Source organism: Ursus arctos, unplaced genomic scaffold, assembly GCF_023065955.2.
Source record: "Ursus arctos isolate Adak ecotype North America unplaced genomic scaffold, UrsArc2.0 scaffold_7, whole genome shotgun sequence".
Lineage (NCBI taxonomy): Eukaryota > Metazoa > Chordata > Mammalia > Carnivora > Ursidae > Ursus > Ursus arctos.
The window spans coordinates 70,734,242-70,758,640 of NW_026623089.1; the positions used below are offsets into that span (position 1 = coordinate 70,734,242).

Here is a 24,399-nt window from a genome sequence, read left to right on the forward strand (position 1 = left end):
AGAATGATTACCAGCAACAAAATTGAATCCATAACCAAAAAACCAACAAACTGAGGTCCAGGACCAGATGGCTTCATAGTAAATTCTACCAGACGTTCAAAGAAGAGTTAATATCTATTCTTCTCAAACTATTCCAAAAAACAGAAAAGGAAAGAAACCTTCCAAATTTATTCTACAAGGCCAGCATCACCCTAATTCCAAAACAAGATAAAGACACCACAAAAAAAGAGAACTACAAGCCAACATCTCTGATGAACACAGATGTAAAAATTCTCAACAAAATATCAGCAAACTGACAATACAACAATACATTAAAAAAAATCATTCACCACAATCAAGTGGGATTTATTCCAGGGATGCAAGAGTGGTTCAGTACTTGCAAATCAACCAACATGAGTGAAAAGATACATGCACTTCTATGTTTACTGCAGAATTATTTACAGTAGCCAAGATGTGGAAGTAGCCCAAGTGTCTATCAATAGATGAATGAATAAAGAAGATACGGTATATACACAGTGGAATATCACTTGACCATAAAAAAGAATGAAATCTTACCATTTGCAACAACATGGATGGACCAAGAGAATATTATGCTAAGCGAAATAAGTCAGAGAAAGACAAATACCATATGATTTCACTCATATGTAGAATTTAAGAAACAAATGATAAAACAAAGCAAAAAAAAAAAAGAGAGGGACGAACAAAAAAGCAGACTCTTAAACACGCAGAACTGGTGGTTGCCAGAAGGGAGGTAGGTGGGGTCATATGTGAAAAAATGAAAACAAAACAAAAAACAAACAAAAAAACAACCACCAAAAAACTGGAGGTGTTATGCTCCCTGGTTTCAAACTATTATACAAGGATATAGTAATCAAAATAGCATGGTTTTGGTATAAAAACTGACACATAGATCAATGGAATATAATAGAGCCCAGAAACAAACCTACAATTATATGGTCAATTAATCTATGACAAAGGAAACAAGAATATACAACAGGGAAAGGACAGTCTCTTCAATAGACGGTGTTGGGAAAACTAGATAGCCGTATGTAAAAGAATTAAACTAGACCAGCACCTTATACCATACACAAAAATCAACTCAAAATGGATCAAAGACTTGAAGACCTGACATTATAAAATTCCTAGAATAAAACACAGGTGGTAAGCTCCCTGACATTGGTTTTGGTGATGATTACTTGGATTTGACATCAGAAGCAAACGCAACAAAAGCAACAATAAGTAAGCAGCACTACATCAAATTTAAAAGCTTCTGTACAGCAAAGGAAACCATCAACAAAATAAAAAGACAACCTATAAATGGGAGAAAATATTTGCAAGTCATATATCTGATAAGGGGTTAATATTGAAAATATATTTAAAAAGCTCCTACGACTCAATAGCAAAAAAACCAAGCAATCCAATTAAAAAACAGGCAGCGGATCTGAACAGACATGTTTCCAAAGACAACATCCAGATGGCCAACAGGTACATGAAAAGGCAGTCACCATCACTCATCGTCAGGGACATGCAAATCAAAGCCACAATGAGATACCACCTCACACCTGTCAGAATGGCTAGTATCAAAGAGATAAGAAACAAGTGTTGGTAAGAAAGTGTAGAAAAAGGAACGCTCCTGCACTTTTGGTGGGACTATAAATCACTGTAGCCCCTGTATTAAACACTATGGAGGGTCCTCAAAAAATTAAAACTAGAACTACCATATGATCCAGCAATTCCACCTCTGTTTATTCAAAGGAAATGAAAACACTGGAGAAGATATCTGCACGTTCTGTTCACTGCAGCACTACTTACATAGCCAAGGCATGGAAATAATCTAAGTGTTCGCCGACAGATGAACAGATAAAGAAAACGTGTTATAGACAAATACAATGGAATATTATTTGCCAAAGAAAGAAGGAAATCTTGCCATTTCTGACAACATGGACAGACCTTGAGAGTGCTATGCTAAGTGAACCAAGTCAGACAGAGAAAGACAAATACCGTACAGTCTCACTTTTCGTAAAATCTAAACAAAACACCGAACTCATAGAGAAAAGACTGGTGCTTGCCAAAGGTGAGGGGTGGAAAGGTACAGACTTCCAGTTAAAATAAAGAAGTCAGGGGGATGTAATGTTCAACTTGGTGGCTATACAGAATAATGCCATAATGCATAAAGTTGCTAAGAGATCTCAAAAAATTCTCAACATAAGAAAAAAAAATTATAACTATGTTAACTAGACTGTGTTCGGTTTTGCAATATGTACATATATTGAATCAATGTCATACACCTGAAACTCATGTAATAGGTCAATTATTTCTCAATTAAAAAAATAGGTTTCTTCTACCACATACCAGCAATGTAAATCAGTTCAACAGTCTTGTGAATTCTGTGTTACACGGTATAAAACCCATGGTGGGTACTCAGTGAACACTTGTGCAAGAATGCCCACATTCCTAGTGCCCTTAACCAGCCTTTGCCTGTACACTTGCAGCACCCTCTGCTACACGCTGCTAGGACAGGGGACCTACTTTGATCCTGGTGTCTGGAGACGAGAAAAAAAGAAATGAACAGCTAAGAAGTAAACATGCTACAAAAAGACACAAATTCACAGATAGAACACAAATAGCCAACCAACCTATGAAAAAATATTCAATTTTACTAGGAATCAAGTTTGAATTAGAGCAGTAAGGTACCAGGCTTCTGCTATGTCCAAAGTGACAAATATCTTCTTAAATAAAACCCTAACCACTGGTATGGCAAAAGAAATGTTATTTAGAGTTACCTCGAGGAAATGGCTCCTCTCCTACGTTGCTACTGGAATGGAATTTGGTAGTCTTCTGAGGGACAATTTGCCAATACACATCAAATACCTCAACTGTATAACTTTTTTTTTTTTTAATAAAAGTAGGCTCCATACCAGGCGTGGAGCCCAGCACGAGGCCTGAACTCATGACCCTGAGATCAAGACCTGAGCTGAGATCGAGAGTCGGATGCTTAATCGACTGAGCCACCCAGGCTCCCCAGAACTGTATAACTTCTCTCCAGCAATTCCACGTCTAAGAACTTATTCTAAAGAAAATAATCAGTGATGTACTAAAAGATCTTTATTCATTACAGTGTCATTTATAAATAGTGAAAAACTGCAAAATCCAGAAATGCAGAAATAAGGGATTAAATTATGGTGTATCTATATGCTGCCATTAAAATTATGTTGTAGAATTATGTTATATTGTTATTCACCATATTAAGATCAGCAGACTATAAGAACTATGTACAAACTGTGTGGCTCCCTTTATATAAAGTACCAACAGGCAAATCCCTGCCATTTAAGACCAGGATAGTGGTTACCACTCCTGGCAGTGATGGCAGGGAGCATGAAGGGAGCTTCTGAGGTGCTGGATTAGTTGGGTGTATTTTTGTGAAGATATATCAAGCTATACATTTACAGACCCTTTTCTGAATGTATATTATACATCCATGCAATTTTTAAAAAATACTAAGTAATTTCTCTCCAACAAGCACTGTATTTGCATTCAAAAACTGTAATATAGACCACTTTTCCTGTTTTAAAAAATAATTTTGAATTTTTCTACAAAGAACTTGTTTTACTTTTATCAGAAAAAAAAATTTAAATCATAAGGTCATCATGGAATGTGAATAGATGATAGGTGACAAATTCGTTCATACTTTCCCAGTTTTATTTTGATTCATTCCTTCAAATTAATAAGCACCTCCTATGTTCACTGTTCTAGATGGTAGATATAGAGTAATAAAAAACAAATTTTCATGCCAGGAATAATTAAAACCCCACACAAGCTCCCTGAGGACAGTGGCATGCTCTTCTCTAATATGTAACGTATCCTGAGGGCTGGCAACCTGCGAGGCCCTGCACTTAGAGCGGACATCCAAAAGTTTATCCAAGACCAAGGGAGGTTGATTTCAAAACTAATTGTTCAAAATAGGCCCAAGGATTCTTAAAAATCAGACCAAAATTTCCACTCTCACATGATGCTCTCAGATGACATCAATCACAAATAAGCAGAAATCTTGGAAATGAAGGAAACACATAAATTCATGACAGATCATACTGATAAGGACAATCATCACATGCTCTCGCCATTCTCAAAAAGCTCCCCAAATACCTCACTAGCCTACGCACCAGCCACCACTATCCTATTCCTCCTCTCTTAAATTCATGGAGTGTTTACTATGAATCAGGCACTTTTCTGGGTGCTGTATTAATTGAATCTTCACAATAACCCTATGAGATCATCATTTTATAAATAAGGAAACCGAAGAACAGAGACAAGATTAACATATAGGGATAATTTTGGATGAACTGGCCCCAGGCAAAATTGCAAAGCAAGCTTAATTTGTCTTTGGCCTTCTCCTTGCTCCCTGTTTCAGCTCAACAGACTCTGAGGATCTCAGAGCAGGGACGCCACATCTAGCGCGATACCTCGCACTCTAAGCATTTATTGAATGGATATGCTTCTTTCCTTTCTCTTTCGTTTCCTTCTCTCCAAATATCCTAGAAAGAAAAGACTTCTTTGGTCTCATCCTTTTTCTAAATTTACTGTTACATAATTCCTGCTAAGGTACCCAAAACGAGTATAACATATGAGATATATCCTCTATCTATATTCTCCAATTCAGTATCCCTGTCTCCATTCTCCTCATCCACCCCTAGGCATGCTGGATTTCATAAGAGACCTGCTTCCTCTTCACCAGTTGCTCTCCTAGACCATATTTCGGCTGTTTCAAGGGAGCCACTATGTTAGAAAAGCACCAGGTGCTGATAGGACTCCCGCACTTCATTCAGGTCCCTGCTCAACGGCACCTCTGCAGAGGGGCCTCCCCTGACCTATTTAGAACAGCAGCACATCAGTCTCTGTCCTCTTACACTTTTTGTCATCCCACCTATCACCATCCCCTAGGATATGTAATAATTATTTTCTCTGTTCTGTCTTCTTTTCTAAATTGTAAACTGCATGACGACGGGGACGTGATCTGGATTACTGTTGTAATTCCACACCTACAACAGGAGCGGGCACAGAGTAGGTGCTCAAAGATTTGTGGAATCCACTACAAATCAGAGGGCCTTTTTTAATATTCAGGGAAGGCAAATCTCCCTTTAAAAAAAACTGCCACAACTCAATGAGCCTGAAGACAATGAGGCAGACAAGAGAACAAGCACAAATTTTATTAATCCAAGGGAAGAAAACGTAACACAATCTTGGGTTTTCTCTCTCACTTTAGGCTGAAGGTATTAAGGGTAGAAATATAAAAGTGCCCAAATGTTTTAGTTTGAACATGGTGGTAACACAATAGGAAAAGGAGCAGCAGGAAATTTTGGCGATCGATATGCTTCTTCTGCTTTTAGTTTTGAAAAGTGAAAGCTAGGAGTCTGCCAGGTTTCATTTGGATTAAAATACCTAATTTGTCATCTAACCAGACGCCTGATACCCATTTAAGGTCAAAGTTAACTTATGTAACTAGTACAGATTTCTTTACCTATAGCCCGATCCTCTTCATGGCCTACTTCCCCATCTCGTTAATCTAGCTCAGGCTAACCTAATGGCAGACAGGGGCATCCTCCAAACACTAGGGGGATAGGAAAAACTTCACTGAACCTAAGAAACTGCCTAAGTTTTAAGCTTGAAGGCAAAGAGGTTTTGCTTGTTTATTGAACCTCAAAGGACAATTAAGGTCATAAATTTCCTAAGAATGCTCTGCAAGTAAATTCTAGTAGTGCTCACTCATCATACAAAAAAGAAAGCTGTAAAACACACACCTAACAGATGTTACAAAGCATTTTATATCCGTGGCAGTCTTTCCTCTGCTCAGTTTACAAAAACCTAAAAAACAAAACCTTAAAAAAAAAAAAAAGTGCCCAAATCCTAACCTGTTAACAGGTTAAATGCTCTTTAACCACTGTATTTTCATTAGGTAAATTAAACAGTGTTTTAATTCTATTCCGGTCACACAAATAGCCTTTTCAAAGAGCTTGTGGTTTGTCTAACAGGAAAAGATTCTAAGAGACTTTTAGCAGTATAAAGAACCCCAATTATAACAATGAGATTGCTTTGCGGACTGCTGAATTAGTTCCTATGCTTCCTACTTAAAAAGTAAGACACAGACCACCTCAGAATTTTAAATACTCAATTCTAATTTTTAAAACTTTTGGATAAGAAAAAAAACACCTCTTCTGGGGAGAAGTGGTAGGGAAAAAACTCCCCGAGTAGTCAGAACACAAAACAACTATTACCTCATTTTAAAAACAGCCTTCTAGATATGTCCTAGGGCAAGCCCTTAAAAAAGAAGAGAAGGAAAAAAGGGAAACCCATTAACAAAAAAGGGTGGTAGAACCCAATAACAACAAAAAATCCGCTGGGTACCTGCTATGGACAAAGCATTCTATTAGGCGGTGAAACGAACAAGAACAACGATCTCATTCCCATGAGAGAGTAAGTTATAGAACAAGTGGATGTGATCGTTAGAGAATTTTACGTCTTCACGTGCACTTCATTAGTAGGCTTCGCAAGCCAAACTCACAGGAACAACTCCACTCGTAGCCATGCCCTATTTCATGTCCAGATTTGTTTAACCGACTTACATCATAGTTTTCAAAGAAAACAAATGCCGTATATTCTTAGAGCGAAGCTATCGTTAAAAGCAAAACCCGGCCTTTTCAAACACGCACGGGCACTTCCCACCGCTAAGACCTCCAAGTCTTGACCGAGTAAGACCAACAGCTTGGGGAGGAGGCAAGCAGCCGGAACTCGGGCGCACGCAGCGGCAGCCCGCCGCTGAAGGACACAAGGTTTTGCTCCCAGGGCCAGCAGGCAGGCGCCGGACAACTCGGACCAGGCCTGGGGGACAGACGAAGGACTCCCGGTGGCGGGCACCGCTCTCGTGCCCATAAAGGAAAGCGGGAGGTGAGAAGCGGCGGGGACACGAAACGAGAAAAGCGCCCTCGAGTTTGCCCGATTTAACGCCCCGACAATGAAAAGGGCCATTTGTCTCGCCTGGGGACGGTCGCGTTCGGCCCGTTCCCCACTCCGGGACTCCGCGGAGGAAGCCGCCCCGGGGCTCGGAGTCGGCGTCCCGCCCCTCACGGCCTCCTGGCCCACCCGGCCCCAGGACCTCACCTGCGGCGCCTGTCCCGGAGGCGCGGGCAGGCGGCGGGGAGCGCAGCCGCAGCCAGAGGTGCAGCGCGGCCCCTAGCACACACGGGCACAGCAGCACCAGCCAGTTTCGCATTGGCCGCCCCCGCCGGCTCCACCTCGCGCCCCCGTCGCGCGCCGGGCTCTCCCGCGTCCCGGCAGAGAGGGAGGGGACCTGCGAAGAGGAAGGCTGAGGGGCGGAGGCCGACGCACGCGCGACCACTCGGCACGCCTGCCCTCGCGCCCGCCGCCGTCCCGACTCCTCGCGGTTCCCAGCCCCGCGCCTCACGTTCCTCCAACGGCGGGCGGCAGCGCCTCAGCCGGCCAGACCCCGCCCCCTCCGCTTGGCCTTCCCCTGGCCCCGCCCACCTCCCCCCCACTAGCCCCGCCCCCTTCTCTCGAGTCCCCGCCCGCGCCCGCAGGCCAGCCGGGAGCTGAAGTTCTGCTCTGGGTCTAAGGCGGGGGGTACACCCCAGTGGTCCTGAGTCTCGGAAACCACATTTCCCATAATCGCATGCCCTTGCTCGCGTCACTCGGCGGTCGCGGAGGCGAAGCGCGAAGCCCCACTTGGAGCATGCGCGTCCCTTCTCAACGCCTACTGCCCCCCGATGGCCGAAGGGAGGCGGTGCCGGGCTCCGAGTGCTCAGGGGCGGACACAACCCCGGGAGGGAAACACAGCTGAGGCGAAGGTTGGTGTTCGCCTCGGATTTAAAGATCTGCGTGATGCTTGTTTTAAATCACGCAGAGCTCGGTTACGCGAATGCTGGCCTTCTCTGGGAGGCGGGATCCTGCTGCCCGCTGCGGGCCGAGGTCCGAAGCGTGTGTCTTCAGCGGTGAATCATCCCTCAAGTATTAGTTCTGGCGCACTGTGTACCCGACTGCCTGCCCGGCTCTGTCCTCAGGGAGCTCAGGATAAGACCGCGTCCAGGGGTCCGGCTGTGGGGGACGACAGCGACGGTCCAGGCGCGGGTAAAATTCCACGTGTCCCCGACTCAGACTGGGGAGACGAGCAAGGTGACACCTCCTATAGGACGGAGCCGTGACCGCCGAGGACGCGGGCTGCGCGGGACCAGTGGGAAGGATTTGAGCAGCCCTCCTCGGAGACCAGGTCTTGCCTGGCGCCGTGCAGCGCGGCCCGGGTCGCACACGCGAGGCTCCGGGTCGAGGCGGTGGGTGAAGGCGCCAGGCAGTCCCGGCGCCCGCGCTAAGGAGGCGGAGGGCAGGATGAAAATGAATGCCTGGCGTACGGTGTTTTATGTTTTTTTAAGTTTCCACAAGTTGTGGCAACAGAAGGTAACTATATTGTTGAGTAAAGTCTTGATTGAAAGCCACAGAAAATCCATTTCAAACAAACTTAAGGGAAAAAAGAGAATTTATGCACGTTAACAGTGCAGGAGGAGAGGTCTCAGGCACTGTCAGTACCACAGCCTCATTGAGTGGCAGTTGAATCTCAGCGAAACAACCGTCTATTAAAATCACTTTTTTTTTTTAAAGTAGACTTGCCCTACTTGGGGCTTGAACTCGTGACCCTGAGATTAAGGGTCGCAGGCTCTATTGACTGAGCCAGGCAGGCACCCCTAAAATTACTTTTTATTTGAATGTTTTGTAATGTTGTCTGTACTCTAATTTCAAAATCTCTTTTGGTTTAATAGTAGTATCAAAGCGGTAAGCCCAAGGTGTTCATACTGTATGTTTGTACTTAAAATAAAAAACAATTTAATGTGGGGTCAGAAATGATTTTTTCCCTTTAAAGGGATTTGTATACTTGTTAGTTAATCAATTGCTACCTAACAAATTACTCAAAAAAATTTTTTTTAAAGATTTTATTTGAAAGAGAGAATAAGTGGGAGAGGGAGGTGCAGAGGGAGAGAGAGAAGCAGACTCCTGGCTGAGCAGGGAGCCGGGCCTGAGGCTCCATCCCAGGACCCTGCATGACCTGAGCCAAAGGCAGACGCTTAACTGACACCCAGGCTCCCCTTACTGCAAAAACTTTTAAAACAATATTTTTTATCTCTCACAATTTCTGTGGGTCAGGAATTTGAGAGTTAAGTTCTGGTTCAGGGTCTCCCTTAAAGTTGCTGGCAGATGTCAGCTGGGGCTCTGGTCATCTGAAGGCTTGACTGGTGCTAGAGAATCGGCTTCCTAGGTGGCCTCACTTCTGTGGCTGGCAAGTTGGTTCTGCCTTTTGGCCTAAGTTCCTCTCTAAGTGGGTTTCTCCCACAAGATGCTTTAATGTCCCCACATCGTAGTGGCTTGCTTCCCCAAGAGCTGGAGATCCAAGAAACCAGCGCAAATTGCTGATGCCTTTTATGATGAATCCTTGCAAGACACACACTGTCACTTCTGCAGTGTTCTGTTGGTTACACAGACTGGCCCTGATTCACTGTGGGAATGGGGGACCACACAAGGGTGTGAGTACCAGGAAGCGAGGATCATTGTGGGTCGTGTTAGAGGCTGGTTACCACAATGTTATGCAAATTGGAGAAACACTGGTTCTAAACAGTTTGGGGAGTCTTTAGGGGCCCCTACATACTCACTATGGCCCCTGAATACCCCCAAGACAAGAAAGAACAATATTTTCTTGTGGGAAACAGAATTAGCAGGCTGTGATCACTGTGGTTCTTGGGCAAATGTCACCAAGATCTGTGTGCCCCTTTCTCAGAATGCTGTTTACATATAGCAATAGGGAAGGAGGATGTGTAATATGTACATATTTCTTGTTCAAAATTCTTTGTTTAGAAACTCTGCCAATCTGCTCTCTACATTTTATTTTTTTTAATGATTTTTTATTATATTATGTCAGTCACATTACAGTACATCCCCGGTTTCCGATGCAAAGTTCGATGATTCATTAGTTGCGTATAACACCCAGTGCACCATGCAATACGTGCCCTCCTTACTACTCATCACCGGTCTATCCCATTCCCCCACCCCCCTCCCCTCTGAGGCCCTCAGTTTGTTTCTCAGAGTCCATAGTCTCTCATGCTTCATTCCCCCTTCTGATTACCCCCCCTTTCTTTATCCCTTTCTTCCCCTACCGATCATCCTAGTTCTTATGTTCCATAGATGAGAGAAATCATATGATATTTGTCTTTCTCTGCTTGACTTATTTCACTTAGCATTATCCGTGCCGTCCATGTTGCAGCAAATGTTGAGAATTCGTTCTTTCTGATAGCTGAGTAATATTCCATTGTATATATGGACCACAACTTCTTAATCCAGTCATCTGTTGAAGGGCATCTCGGCTCCTTCCACGATGTAGCTATTGTGGACAATGCTGCTGTGAACATTGGGGTGCATATGGCCCTTCTCTTCACTACATCTGTATCTTTGGGGTAAACACCCAGTAGTGCAATGGCTGGATCATAGGGTAGCTCAATTTTTAACTTTTTAAGGGACCTCCACACTGTTTTCCAGAGTGGCTGTACCAACTTGCATTCCCACCAACAATGTAGGAGGGATCCCCTTTCTCCACATCCTCTCCAGCAATTGTTGTTTCTTGCCTTGTCTATTTTTGCCATTCTAACTGGCATAAGGTGGTATCTCAGTGTGGTTTTGATTTGAATTTCCCTGATGTCTATTGATTTTGAACATTTTTTCATGTGTCTGTTAGCCATTTGTATGTCTTCATTGGAAAAGTATCTGTTCATATCTTCTGCCCATTTTTTGATTTGCTCTCTACATTTTATTTTATTTTTTTTAAAGATTTTATTTATTTATTCGACAGAGATAGAGACAGCCAGCGAGAGAGTGAACACAAGCAGGGGGAGTGGGAGAGGAAGAAGCAGGCTCATAGTGGAGGAGCCTGATGTGGGGCTCGATCCCATAACGCTGGGATCACGCCCTGAGCTGAAGGCAGACGCTTAACCGCTGTGCCACCCAGGCGCCCCCTGCTGTCTACATTTTAAAGAAAGAAATTGTGAAAGTAATAATCGGTTGTTACTAAGCGTGTCCTGTTTCTCATCTTTAAGAAAGGCAGTAAAAGGGGCACACTCATTCACATAAAATGCTGTGCTGCCAGTGGAATCCCCAACTTCTAGGGTGGCAAGTAGCTGGCCGGGTGTGGGGCGCGTGGGTGAGGCCATTCCAGTGCGGGGCGCAGCCCCATGGATTGCCCTCTCATGCCTGGCCAGAAGGTGCTCTGCCTCAGGCACCTGCGAGTGAGCTGTGGCGCAGGGCTCCTGAGCAGCAAATTTACAAAAAGAAAGAAAAAAAAGAAAGGTAGTAAAAGGCCTCTGTTGATGTCCTAAAATGTTCATTTTGTGGTTAATTGTAATGAGTTAACCCAAAAAGAGATATAATCCCTAATTTAGGCAGATCTATTTATTCAACAAATCTTTAGCTGAGCATCTATTATGTGCCAGGCACTTTGGTAGTAGGTACTTGGGATAAATTGATGAACAAAACAGAATTCCTGTCCTGCAGTGGTGGGGGTGGGGCAGACTGTCGACTGTAGAAATGATAAAGAAATACATTTTAGCACGTAGATGATGGTAAGTGTTAGAGAAAATACAAAAAGTGGAGCAGGGTAGGGGAGTTGGAAATGCAGGACTGAAATGGGGCCAACTGCGGTATTAAATAGTATTTAAGCAAAGGTTCAAAGTTACAATGAGCACTAAAGGGAAGAATAAACAAAACCACCCTAACATATGGCATTAACTAATTAGGACGTTGTTCCTTCCAATTACCAAATGCTTTAACCTACAGGAGGAACTACACTGGCATTCTGACAGCCTATTAACAGAGCTTTGAGTAACTTTTTAGCATCTGCAGATCTCACCACAGTGGGAGCTGCTCTATCACCTGTTAAGAGGAGACTGACCTTCCATTTACTTGTCGTCTACTATCCTCTAATAAACTCAAGATTACGGTGGGTAAAGATTGTGAGACAATGTGTATAATGGAAAGAATAAAATTTAAAAAACCCTAGAGATGATGTGAACAGCCTGTGTAGTCAAGGTACTCCTAGTGTAAGATGTGGACAAGTTCACAGGGAATTAGGATTAGGGAAAGGCAAACCTGGACTATTGGTCGCCCTGGTTGCTATTCAGTGTAACAAGAGAAAGGAATCACATATTGTGGCGCACAAGGCAGGAGGTATCTGACCAACCCCAAGGCATCCCAGAGGAGGTTATCCCCTGAAAACACAGGGCTGGGGCTTAAAATCAAAGAGGCCAGTTAAGAAGGCCAGAGGGCAATAAAGGCATTTAAGAGCACCTTAGCAGGGGCACCTGGCTGGCTCAGGCAGTGGAGCATGTGACCTTTGATCTTGGGATCGTGAGTTCGAGCCCCATGTTCGGCAGCTGGGTGTAGAGCCTACTTAAAAAAAGAAAGAGCACCTTAGGCAAAAATAAATAAATAATAAAAACAAATAACCCCCAGGGGTGCCTGGGTGGGGCAGTCCGTTGAGTGACTGACTCTTGGTTTTGGACCAGGTCATGATCTCAGGGTCCTGGGATCGAGCCCACCCTGAGCTCCACACTCAGGGGGGAGTCTGCTTGGGACTGTCTCTCCCTCTCCCTCTGCCCCACCCCCCCCAAATAAATAAATAAATCCTTAAAAGAAAAACAAACCCCCAAATAACCCCCAGATAGTGATGAGATTGCAATTAGGGAAATGCAAGCAATATAGCATGACCTTAAAGTTAGGACTGGAGAATGGTGAGAAGTGACCAGAAAACAGAGGCCAGGTCATTATCGCATGCTATGCTAAGGAATTTGGATTTTATCTGTAAGGCTCCAGAGAAGAATTTTCTTTTCTGACTATGAAAGTAATACATGATTATAAAAAGGAATTTGGAAAATATAGAAAAATATAAAAAGAAACTAAATCATACCAAATAAAAAACATATACTATTTTTCTCTTTGGCATTTATTTTTATTTTTTTTAAGATTTATTTATTTGTTTGAGGGAGAGAGGGCAAAGGAGGAGCAGAGGAAGAGGGAGAGAGAAAGAATCTTAAGCAGACTCTGTGCTGAGTGCAGAGCCCGACGTAGGGTTTGATCTCATGACCCTGAGATCATGACCTGAGCTGAAACCAAGAGTCAGATGCTTAACTGACTGAGCCACTCATATTCATTTAAAAAAAATTGCAAGTATACTATAAATATGAATTCGTAGTTATTTAGTTCACCTAACACATAAGCATTTCACATTTAATTAGTAGTCTTAGGAAATAGAACTTTGAATCATTTAATTTTTTGTCCACATTATAATTTCTTACCTGGATCCTTATTACTGGACACATTAGCACTTCTGAGCATAAAACTTTACCCACATTTCAGATGACTTCCTTTTTAAATATTATTTTAAGGCTCTTTGTTCATTCTGACATTGTACCAATGTGTCTTGTTTGCCTTTAACAAGTAAGTTTCTATTCCATCCCATCTAACCTAGCATTTAAAAAAAAAATCTTTCCTAATTCAATGGCAAACATTTTTTCATTAATGAAATTGAATATTTTATATTTATTACCTGCTTTTATTTCTTCTTCTGTAAATTATCTATTTTGCCTTTTATCCATTTGAACAAACTCTTTAAATATTAAAGATATTTATCCTTTACATTTATATTTGTTGAAAATACTTTCCCCTGTTTTCTTGCCTTTTAATTTTATGACTTTTTGGAGGCAAAAACATTTTGCATTTTTATGAGTTCAAATCAATATTTTTATCACAGTTTAAAACATTTCTATGAGATCTGATCAATATTCTTATTTGATTAAACTTTTCCCCAGAATTTATTTTGAAATGTGATATGATGTGAGGATCTTCTACGTAGCTTTATTTATCCATATAGCTATCTATTGTCCCTGAACATTATTTCCCTGTTACTTTATGATGTCATCTTAATTATTAAAATTTTTACACATTGTAGTATTTGTTTTTAAGCCACATTTTTGCATTAGTCTCTCTCTATATCAACACCATAATATTTTAATGACTGTAGTTTTATAATATCTTATAATCCAGAGGGCAATTCTCCCCCCCATACTCTTATTTCTCACAAATATATTATTTCTGATGAAATTTATAATCATTTTTCATAGTTATTACCCTTCTCCCTGAACATTATGTTTAATTACAAAACTAATGCATGCTATCATAACAGATGCAAGTAATAAAAGTGTAAACAAAAACAAAATGTTAGAATCCTCCTTTGGCCCATCCAATCATTCTATCCAGATTTAACCACTTTAGCCTAGATATTTCTGCTTATATATATATATTTTCCCAAATTCCCTAATTTTTGGTATAGAAAGGGAGGAGCACCTTCCGTTTTAATCCCCGAGAATGCAATCTGTGCTCTTACCCTGTGCAACTCCAGAAATTCTAGTCCCCTCCCTAAATATCTATGCGTGTCCCAAGAGCATTTGCTTCTGCACAAATTCATTATTATGATCACTGACTACCTCTTGCTCCAGACCAGTGCTCTAATTTTTGCCAACAATCACCTCAGCTCATAATGACTTCTCTAAGCCACAACACCAGCTCCTTCTGCTTTCACCCCAACTGTGGATGTAATACCTCCCTTTTTCCTCTAAATCACAGCTAAGACATGGCTGCCATGTCTAATACACTTTATTAAGAATTTAGACTAAGAAAATGCAATACAGAAAGGAAAATTTTAAAGTAGACGTGAGATAAAATTGCTCCTAAGATCTACGAATAGTTTCCCATCAGGCTGTCTCTTGCCTTATGCCCCTCCCCTCTTCCTGTCACTTCCAAGGGCTTGCTCTTATCCATGTGAGGGTCACTTCTCGCTAGTTCTCTCTTTCCAGTACAGAGTCCAGTTTTTATTGCCAAACAATGAAGTCAAAATTGCCCTTAAAAATCTCTTAAAATAGGGTTGCCTGGGTGGCTTGGTCATTAAGCACCTGCCTTCAGGTCAGGTCATGATCCCAGGGTCCTGGGATTGAGCACCGCATCGGGCTCCCTGATCAGCGGGAAGCCTGCTTCTTCCTCTCCCACTCCCCCTGCTTGTGTTCCCTCTCTTGCTGGCTGTCTCTCTCTCTGTCAAATAAATAAATAAAATTTTAAAAAAAACCTCTTAAAATAGACTAAAATGTATAATACACATGGTTTTGTGTATGCAGTTCTGTAGGAAGACTTTTTTATTCTTCTTATTCTTTATCGTTAGTGTTTCTTTGCAGCCTTCAATAATTCATTTTTTTTCCCTCAAAGAAACCATCTTTCCTTAAACAATCAAGTTCACTTTTTTTTTTTTTTTTTTTTTTTTGGCTAATAGTTGGGAAACCTGTAAAACCATCCAGACATTCTTTTCAGGAGTTTCAGGATGACTGGCATTCTTTGCCTTGGGTATCCACTGCCCAAGTAACATGCACTACTTAAATGAACAGCGCTGCAGGGTGACAGACAGTAGCTACCCTCGTGATGAGCACGGCATAAAGTACAGACTTGCTGAATCGCTATGTTGTCACACCACACTTGAAACCAATGTAACACTATGTGTCAACTACACTTAAATAAAAAATAAATAGTGTCTTTCTTTCTTTAGTCAATACTTGAATTCTTTTAGGTGCCTATGATGTGGCTAGCAGATAATCTTTGCAGAAAACAACCATTTGCACTCTTGACTCCTGTATTTTGATTTTCCCACTTGTTCAGGACTTCTCCAGGAAGAGGAGGAAAACAGACACCGCTAAACTATCCTACAAAAACATGTTCGAGGAAGAGGAAGGAGGCTGGTGGAATGGGGACAGAGTGAATAAGGAGGAGAAAAATAGGGGACGAGGTTAGAGATGTCATCTCAAGCAAGATTCTGATACAAATCATGATAAAGATTTTGGTGTTTCCTCCAAAATGAATGGAGAATAGTTACTTGGTGGTTTTGAGCAGAAGGGTAACATGGTCCGACTTGGGTTTTACAGGATCGCTCACACTGCTGTGTTGAGGACAGACTGCCGGAGGCAGAGGGAAACTTACACGGGTAGCAGAGGAGGGAGATGTCGAGTATCACTCGTGCTCTGAGACCAGCTGCACAGCCGTGGCCCACCAGACGGAGGAGTGTTTCCAGACAATGCAGGTGAGGCGCATCTGCGAGGCGCGTGCGCAGCCGGAGGGGATGCCACGGTGTCCCACATTCAGGATGGAGTGTCGACTACTGATGACTGGTTGCACTGCTTTCTGGGAACTGCTGTTAGCAGAAGAGTGCTGCCTTGCCCAAGGGTACGGTCCCTTCCCCTAGGGACACCTGCATCCAGTGACTAGTTAAATAGGGATAAGAAGATTTGGGATAACTCCAAGGAGACATCCCACGGCCCCTGTTGTAGCTGTGCCCTAGTTCAACTTCTTCTTCTGCCCGATTCTGCCTCCCTGGCTCCCTTCTAGCTGTCCCCCGGAGCAGTCCTCAATAACCCTCCTGCACACAACGTGACCTTGAGAGTCTGTTTCCCCAGAAACCTGAACTGAGACAGTGATTCTGTAAAGACGTAAATAAAACCAGGCCGTTTCTCAACGTAAAACCCTGGGATGGCTCACTGGTTTCCTAACAGGGAAACCAAAATCCTTGGCCATAGGCCCTACGTGATCTGCAGCCCTGTACCCCTCTCACCTCAGCTCGGAGCACCTCCCCCTTGTTTGCTTCGTTCCAGAGCTGCACTGCCCTTTTTGCCACCCTTGAAGATGACAGGTACATTCTAGCCCCACGATCTGTGCACCGCTTGGTTCTTCTGCTCTTCCTCCAGATATCTTCATGACGTGCTCCTCCTCCAAGTCAGCTAAAGTGTTCCCTCCTCCATGAAGTCTTCCCTGTCCATTACACTGAAAATTCAACCTCCCTCCCACCACTCCTGATTTCCATCACTCTGTTCTATGACGCTTCTCACCCTCTAGCATACTGTCCATGTGACTTATTTGTCTATGGTTTATTGTCTTATTGTCCACACAGAACAGAAAGACTCCCCCCTCCATTTTGTTCACTGATATATCCCAAAGCCTGAAGCAGCGACGGGCACTCTGTGGGTGATCCGTTCATTTTTTTAAAGACTTACTTACTTATTTACTTTATTTATCTATTTATCTATATGTCTATTTATTTATCACAGTGGAGAGGAGCAGAGGAAGAGGGAGAAGGAGAGAGAGAATCTCAAGCAGACTCCCAGCTGAGTGCGGAGCCTGATGGGGCTCGACCTCAGGACCCTGAGATCATGACCTGAGCCGAAATCAAGAGTCTGATGCTTAACCGACTGAGCCACGCAGGCATCCCGTGATCCATACATTGGTTGAATGAATGGATGAATGAATGAGTTTGGGAATCATTATCAAGGTGACTGTAGTAGAATTCAAGAGGTGTGGTTACCCAGGGAGAGGGTGCTGAGCAAAGACGAACAGAGACATGAGCATTTAGGTGCAAGCAGAGGAAGAGGAAATTATAAAGGACACTGAGAAGAAGCCAGAACACAGGAGAAAAACAGAAGATTGTGTCACAGAAGACAAGAGGTGAGATGGGGAGGGAGAACAAGCAACTGTGTACAGGGTTGTCAAGCTATGAAGCCAGGTAAAGACTTATGGCATGAATGTCTTCCCCCCGTATCCATCTAATCCCACATGTGATGGATTTGCAGGTGGGGCCTTTGGGAGGGAACTAGGTCCTGAGAGTGGAGCCCTTATGGTAGGATTAGTGTCCTCATAAGAAGACGCCAGAAAGCTAGGTTACTCTTTGACTCAGACTTCTGCAATGAGAAGTAGGCTGTCTACAACCTGGAAGAGGGCTCTCACTAGAACCCAACAGAGCTGGCACCCTGATCTCAGACTTCCAGCCTCCAGAACTGTGAGAAATACATTTCTGTTGTTTACCAGCCACCCCGTCTCTGGTACTTGGTAATAGCAGCCCAAACTGACCAAGACAAAGAAAGAAAAGTGTCTACTGGTTTGGTGGTTGGAAGGTAGCTAGTAGTTTCAAGGACTAGTTAGGGCAGGAGGGAGAGAACTGTAAGGTGATGAAAGAACTGGGCACAATGAAGAGGAAATGGTGTATGGATCACTTTTTCAAGAAGCTTGGTTGTAAAGATAGGAAAGAGAAAGATTCGAGCTGGAAGGAAGGTCAGACTGAAGAAGTGAGTATGTTGTATTTAGGTGGGAGAGATGATAGTAGCCTGAGTATTGAAAATAATGCATGGGGGGGGCACCTGAGTGGCTCAGTCGGTTAAGCATCTGCCTTCGGCTCAGGTCATGATCCCAGGGTCCCGTGATCGAGCCCCGCATTGGGCTCCCTGCTCAGTGTGGGCCCTGCTTCTCCCACTCCCTCTTCCTCTCCCCCTGCTTGTGCTCCCTCTCTCTGTCAAATAAATAAAATCTTAAAAAGAAAAGAAAAGAAAAGAATGCATGGAAAGAACCAGTAGTAACCGTATAATTAATCATCCAAATCCGAGTTTTCAGAGAAAAAGGGGACAGGACAAATGCTACATTGAATGGATGATGCCAAGACAACAGGGACTTTCCGTAAACCAGGGCATATGGTCAACCTATTCAAAGCTCCTGTTCTCTATGCAAGTCATTCCTCTGTGCACTCAGCAAACTATTACATTTTCTAACTGTAGGTGGCAGCAGAAAGCTTGGCTCTTTTTGACTTTTTTGGGGGGGGGGAGGGGTGGTGGGGATGGCAACTAGATATTGGTAAAAGTCAGCCACAGGTTGTATGTTCAAAATAGGAGATTTCAATTTAGATTTTACTTGGGGAAAATTCATTTTGTACTTCTTTATGAAAAGAAGCATCTCTATTGGCTCTCAAAGAGGAAACAATATTTGAGCCATTATAAAATAATGTTAGTTGTGTTGAGTCACTTCTTTTCTTTTTTCTTTTCTTTTTTTTTTTTTTGCCCTTTTATCCTGTTTCCTGTTTTATTGGGAAATAACTGACACGTATCACTATATAAGTTTAGGGGATACAGCATGATGACTTGTTTACATATATTATGAAATGATTACTGCAATAAGTTCAGTTAACATCCATCATCTTATACAGATACAATGAAAAGAATAGAAAAAAAGAAGAAAAATGTTCTCTTTGGGATGAGAACTCTTAGGATTTACTCTCTTAAAAACTTTCCTATATATCATACAGCAGTGTTAGCTATAGTCACCACATTGTACATTACGTTCCTAGTATTTCTCTTATAACTAGAAATTCGTCCTTTTTGACCACCTATATCCAATTCCCCTGGCCCCACCCTCTGCCTCTGGTAACCACAAGTCTGACCTCTTTTTCTATGAGTTTGTTTGGTTTCTTTTAGATCCCACATATAAGTGAGATAATTTGTCTTTCTCTGTCTTACTTATTTCACTTAGTATCATGTCTTCAAGGTCCATCCATGTTGTTGCAAACAGATTTCTTCATTTTTTAATGGCTGAATAACATTCCATTGTGTATTTATATACAATTGTATATATACAATATTATACACATATTTCATATGCATACAACACATTGTATATATTTTATACACATATATATGTACACACATATTGTGTGTGTATGTGTATGTACCACAACTTCTTTATCCATTCATCCATTGTTGGATACTTGAGTTGTTTCCATGTCTTGGCTATTGCAAATAAAGCTGCTGTGAATATGAGGGTGTAGGTATCTTTGACTTTTGGTTCCTTTGGATAGAGTCATGGAAGTGGAATTGTTGGATCATAGTAGCTCATGGTAGTTCTATTTTTAATTTCTCGAGGATCCTTCATACTGTTTTCCATAGTGGCTGTACCAGTTTATAATCCCACCAACAGTGTACAAGGGTTCTCTTTTCTCTCCATCCTCACCAGAATTTGTTACCTCTTGTCTTTTTTTTTTTTTTTTTTTTTTAGAGAGCATGCACGTGAGAGCAGGGGCAGGGTGTACAGTGAGCGAGAGAGAGAGAATCTTAAGCAGACTCTGTGCTGAGCACAGAGCTGGACATGGGGCTCCATCTAATGACCCTGAGATCATGATCTGAGCCAAAATCAAGAGTCAGAGGTTTAACCGACTGAGCCACGCAGGCACCCCTACCTCTTGTCTTTTCGATGATGCCATTCTAACAGGTGTGTGAGGTGATACCTGACTGTGGTTTTGATTTGCATTTCTGTGATGATGAGTGATGTTGAGCACCTTTTCATGTGCCTGTTGGACTTTCATATGTCTTTGGAAAAATGTCTATTCAGGTCCTTTGCCCATTTAAAAAATTGGGTTATTATTATTTGTCATTGAGTTGTATGAGTTCTTTATATATGTTGGATATTAACCCCTTATCAGATATATGCTTTGCAAATATTTTTTTTCCCATTCCATAGGTTGTCTTTTTACTTTGCTGATGGTTTCTTTTGTTGTACAGAAGCTTTTTAGTTTGATGCAGTCCCACTTATTTTTGTTGCTTATGCTTTAGGTTCATATCCAAAAGGTCATTACCAAGGCCCATGTGAAGGAGCATTATTCCTATGTTTTCTTCTAGGAGTTCCGGGGTTTCACGTTTTACATTTAAGACTTTAAGTCATTTTGAGGTGATTTTTGTGGATGATGTAAGACAGGGGTCCAGTTTCACTGCTTTACATGTGAAGATCCAGTTATCCCAGCTTCCTTCGTCGAAGACCATCTTTTCTTCACTGAGTACTCTTGGCTCCCTTGTCAAAAATTAGTTGACCATATATGCTTGTTTTTTGGGTTTTTTTTTCTGGGCTTTTGGTTTTGTTCCATTGGTCTATCTGCCTGTTTTTATGCTAGAATTATACTGTTTTGATTACTATAGCTTTATAGGATAGCTTGAAATCAGGGAGTGGTGATGCCTCCCGCTTTGTTCTTCTTTCTCAGGATTTCTTTGGCTATTTAGGGTCTTCTGCGGTTCTATATAAATTTTAAGTTTGGTTTTTTTTCCTGCTTCTGTGAAAATGCCACTGGGATCTTGATAGGATTGCATTGTATCTATGAATGACTTTTGGTAGGTTTTTTTTTTTTTTTTTTTTTTTTAAAGATTTTATTTATTTTATTTGACAGAGATAGAGACAGCCAGCGAGAGAGGGAACACAAGCAGGGGGAGTGGGAGAGGAAGAAGCAGGCTCATAGCGGAGGAGCCTGACGTGGGGCTCGATCCCACAACGCCGGGATCACGCCCCGAGCCGAAGGCAGACGCTTAACCGCTGTGCCACCCAGGCGCCCCGGTTTTTTTTTTTTTTAACGTAGGCTCCACACTGGGAGCTTGAGCTCAGCATGGGGCTTGAACTCACGGCCCCAAGATCGAGACCTGAGCTGAGGTCAAGCATCAAATGTTTAACTACCTGAGCCACCCAAGGACCCTGGTAGTATTGACATTTTATTTTATTTTTATTTTTAATTTTTAAAAAGATTTTTATTTTTTTGAGAGAGTGAGCGAGAGAGAGCATGAGAGGGGAGGAGGGGCAGAGGGAAAAAGGGGCAGAGGGAAAGAGAGAAGCAGACTCTCCGCTGCACAGGGAACCTGACATGGGACTCGATCCCAGGACCCTGGGATCATGACCTGAACTGAAGGCAGAAGCTTACCCGACTGAGCCACCCAGGTGCCCCAGTATTGACATTTTAACAATATTAATTCTTCCAATTCATGAACACAGGATACTTTTCCATTTATTTGTGTCTTCTTTGATTTCTTTCATCAATGGTTTTTAGAGGAGAGATCTTCCACCTCCTTGGTTATATTTACCCCTAGGTATTTTAGTGTTTTCGATGCTCCTAAAAAGGGGATACATTTATTCATTTCTTTTTCAGAAAGTTAATTGTTAGTGTACAGGAACATTACTGACTTTTATCTGTAAATGTATCCTGCAACTTTACTGCATTTATTGATGAGATCTAAGAGTTTTTTGGTTGAGTCTCTAGGATTTCCTAAATATTAAATCATGTCATCTGCAAAGAGAGACTATTTTACTTCTTCCTTTCCAGTTCTGATACCTTTTATTTCTTCTTGTTGCCTGATCAAGCTAGGACTTCAGTACTGTGTTGAATAGGAGTGGTGAGGGTGGGCATCCTTCTCTTGTTCCTGATCTTAGAGGAAAAGCTTTCAACCTTTCTCCTTTGAGTATGTTAGGTGTGGGCCTGTCATATATAGCCTTTATTTTGTTGAGATATGTTCCTTCTATGACTAATTTGTTAAGAGGTTTTGTCATGGATGGATATTGAATTTTGTCAAATGCTTTTTCTGCTCTCGTGAGATGATCACAGGATTCTTTTCTTTCATTCCATTAAAGCGGTATATCACATTGATCAATTTGCATATGTCGAACCATCCTGGCACCCCAGGGATAAATCCCATTTGATCATGGTGAATAATCCTTTCAGATGATGCTGAATTCAGCTTGTTAGTATTTTATTGAGAATATTTGCATCTATATTCATGAGGGGGATTGGCTCTAGTTCTCTAATGTAATTTTCTGGTTTTAGTTTCAGGATGATGCTGGCCTCATAAAATGAATTGGGGAATGTTTCCTCCTCTTCAATTTTTTGGAAGAAGTTTGAGAAGGACTGGAGTACATTTTTTAAATGTTTCGTCAAATTCACCAGTGAATCTGGGCTTTTCTTTGTTGGGAGATTTTTGATTTCTGATTAACCTCCTTTTTAATAATTGGTCTATTCAGACTTTCTATTTCTTTCTGAGTCAGTCTTGGTCAGTCATATGTGTCTAAGAATTTTTCCATTTCTTCTGGGTTGTTTAGTTTGTTGGTGTACAACTGTTCACAGTAGCCTCTATGATCTTTGTATTTCTGTGGTATCGAATGTAATGTCTCCCTCTTCATTTATAATTTTGATTTGGGTCTTCTTCCCTTTTTTGCTAGTCTAGCAAAAAACTATTAGTTAGTTTGTCTTTCCAGAGAACCAACCCTTAGTTTGGTTAATCTTTTCTATTGTATTTCTTTTTTTTTTTTTTTTTTAAGATTTTTATTTATTTATTTGACAGAGATAGAGACAGCCAGCGAGAGAGGGAACACAAGCAGGGGGAGTGGGAGAGGAAGAAGCAGGCTCCCAGCAGAGGAGCCTGATGTGGGGCTCGATCCCAGAACGCCGGGATCATGCCCTGAGCCGAAGGCAGGCGCTTAACCGCTGTGCCACCCAGGCGCCCCATGTATTTCTGTTCTCTACTTCTGCCCTCATCTTTATTATTTCCTGTCTTCTGCTAACTTTGGGTCAGAAGGAAATTCTTTTTCTAGTCCCCTAATGTATAGAGTTAGGTTGTTTACTTGGGCTTCTTCTTCTTTCTCTTTCTCTTCCTCCTCCTCCTCCTCTTCCTCCTCTTCTTCTTCCTCTTCCTCCTCCTCTTCCTCTTCCCCTCCTTCTCCTCCTTCTTCTCCTTTTTCTTCTCCTCCTCCTCCTTCTCCTCCTTCTTCTTTTTTTAAAGTTTTATTTATTTAAGTAATGTCTACACCCCGTGTGGGGCTTGAACTCACGACCTTGAGATCAAGAGTCACTCACACTCCTCTGACTGAGCCAGCCAGGTACCCCTGGGCTCTTTCTTCCTTCTTAATGTAGGTGTTTATTACTATCAACTTCCCTCAGAACTGCTTCCACTGCATCCCACAAGTTATGGTATGTGTATTTTTATTTTCATTTGTCTCAAGAAACTTTTTAATTTCCCCTTTGATCCACTGGTTGTTCAGAAGAGTACTGCTTACCTTCCATGTGTTTGCGATTTTTCCAGTTTTCCTCTTGTTATTAATTCTAGTTTGATGCTGTTATAGTCAGAGAAGATACATGGTGTGATTTCAGTCTTCTTGAATTTGCTGAGACTTGTTTTGTGGCCCAACATATGGTCTATCTTAGAACATATTTTATGAGCACTTGAGAAGAATATATACGCTGCTGTTCTTGGACAGACTATCCCGTGTATGTCTGTTAGGCCCATTTGGCCTATCGTGCTTTCCAAACCTGCTGTTTCCCTACTGGATCTCTGTCTGGACATTCTATCCATTGCTGACAGTGGGGTATTAAAGTCCCCAAATATTCTTTTATTACTGTTTATTTCTCCTTTTAGCTCTGTTAGTTTTTGCTTTATATGTTTAGATGCTCTGATGATGGGTGCATAAATATTCACAATTATTATATCTTCTTGATGGATTGAGAACGTAATCATTATGTAATGACCTTCTTTGTCTCTTTTTACCATGTTTAGTTTAAAGTCTATTTTGTCTGATATAAGTATAGCAAAGTATAACCTGCTTTGTTGTTGTTACATTTCCTTGAAATGACTTTTTACATCTCTTTACTCTCAG

At 42.0% G+C, this 24,399-nt stretch overlaps 1 protein-coding gene and 1 long non-coding RNA gene across 4 annotated transcripts in view; one reads left to right on the top strand and one right to left on the bottom strand.

Annotated features, from left to right (window-relative positions):
- B3GALNT2 (beta-1,3-N-acetylgalactosaminyltransferase 2) overlaps positions 1-7,499 on the bottom strand; it is a 62,429-nt gene extending 54,930 nt beyond the window's left edge. The window contains exon 1 of one of the 2 annotated variants that reach the window (XM_026504131.4): positions 7,153-7,499. In XM_026504131.4, the coding sequence (XP_026359916.2) occupies positions 7,153-7,264 (112 nt within the window). In that variant the 5' untranslated portion in view covers positions 7,265-7,499. The remainder of the gene's footprint in view (positions 1-7,152) is intronic. The other variant, XM_044386042.3, reaches the window with a different exon arrangement.
- A 261-nt stretch (positions 7,500-7,760) lies between these two features.
- LOC113258998 (uncharacterized) overlaps positions 7,761-24,399 on the top strand; it is a 28,721-nt gene continuing 12,082 nt past the window's right edge. The window contains exons 1-2 of one of the 2 annotated variants that reach the window (XR_003317427.4): positions 7,761-7,856; positions 16,059-16,213. This is a non-coding gene — a long non-coding RNA (uncharacterized LOC113258998). Of the gene's footprint in view, positions 8,461-16,058; positions 16,214-24,399 lie in introns of both variants that reach the window. The other variant, XR_006410072.3, reaches the window with a different exon arrangement.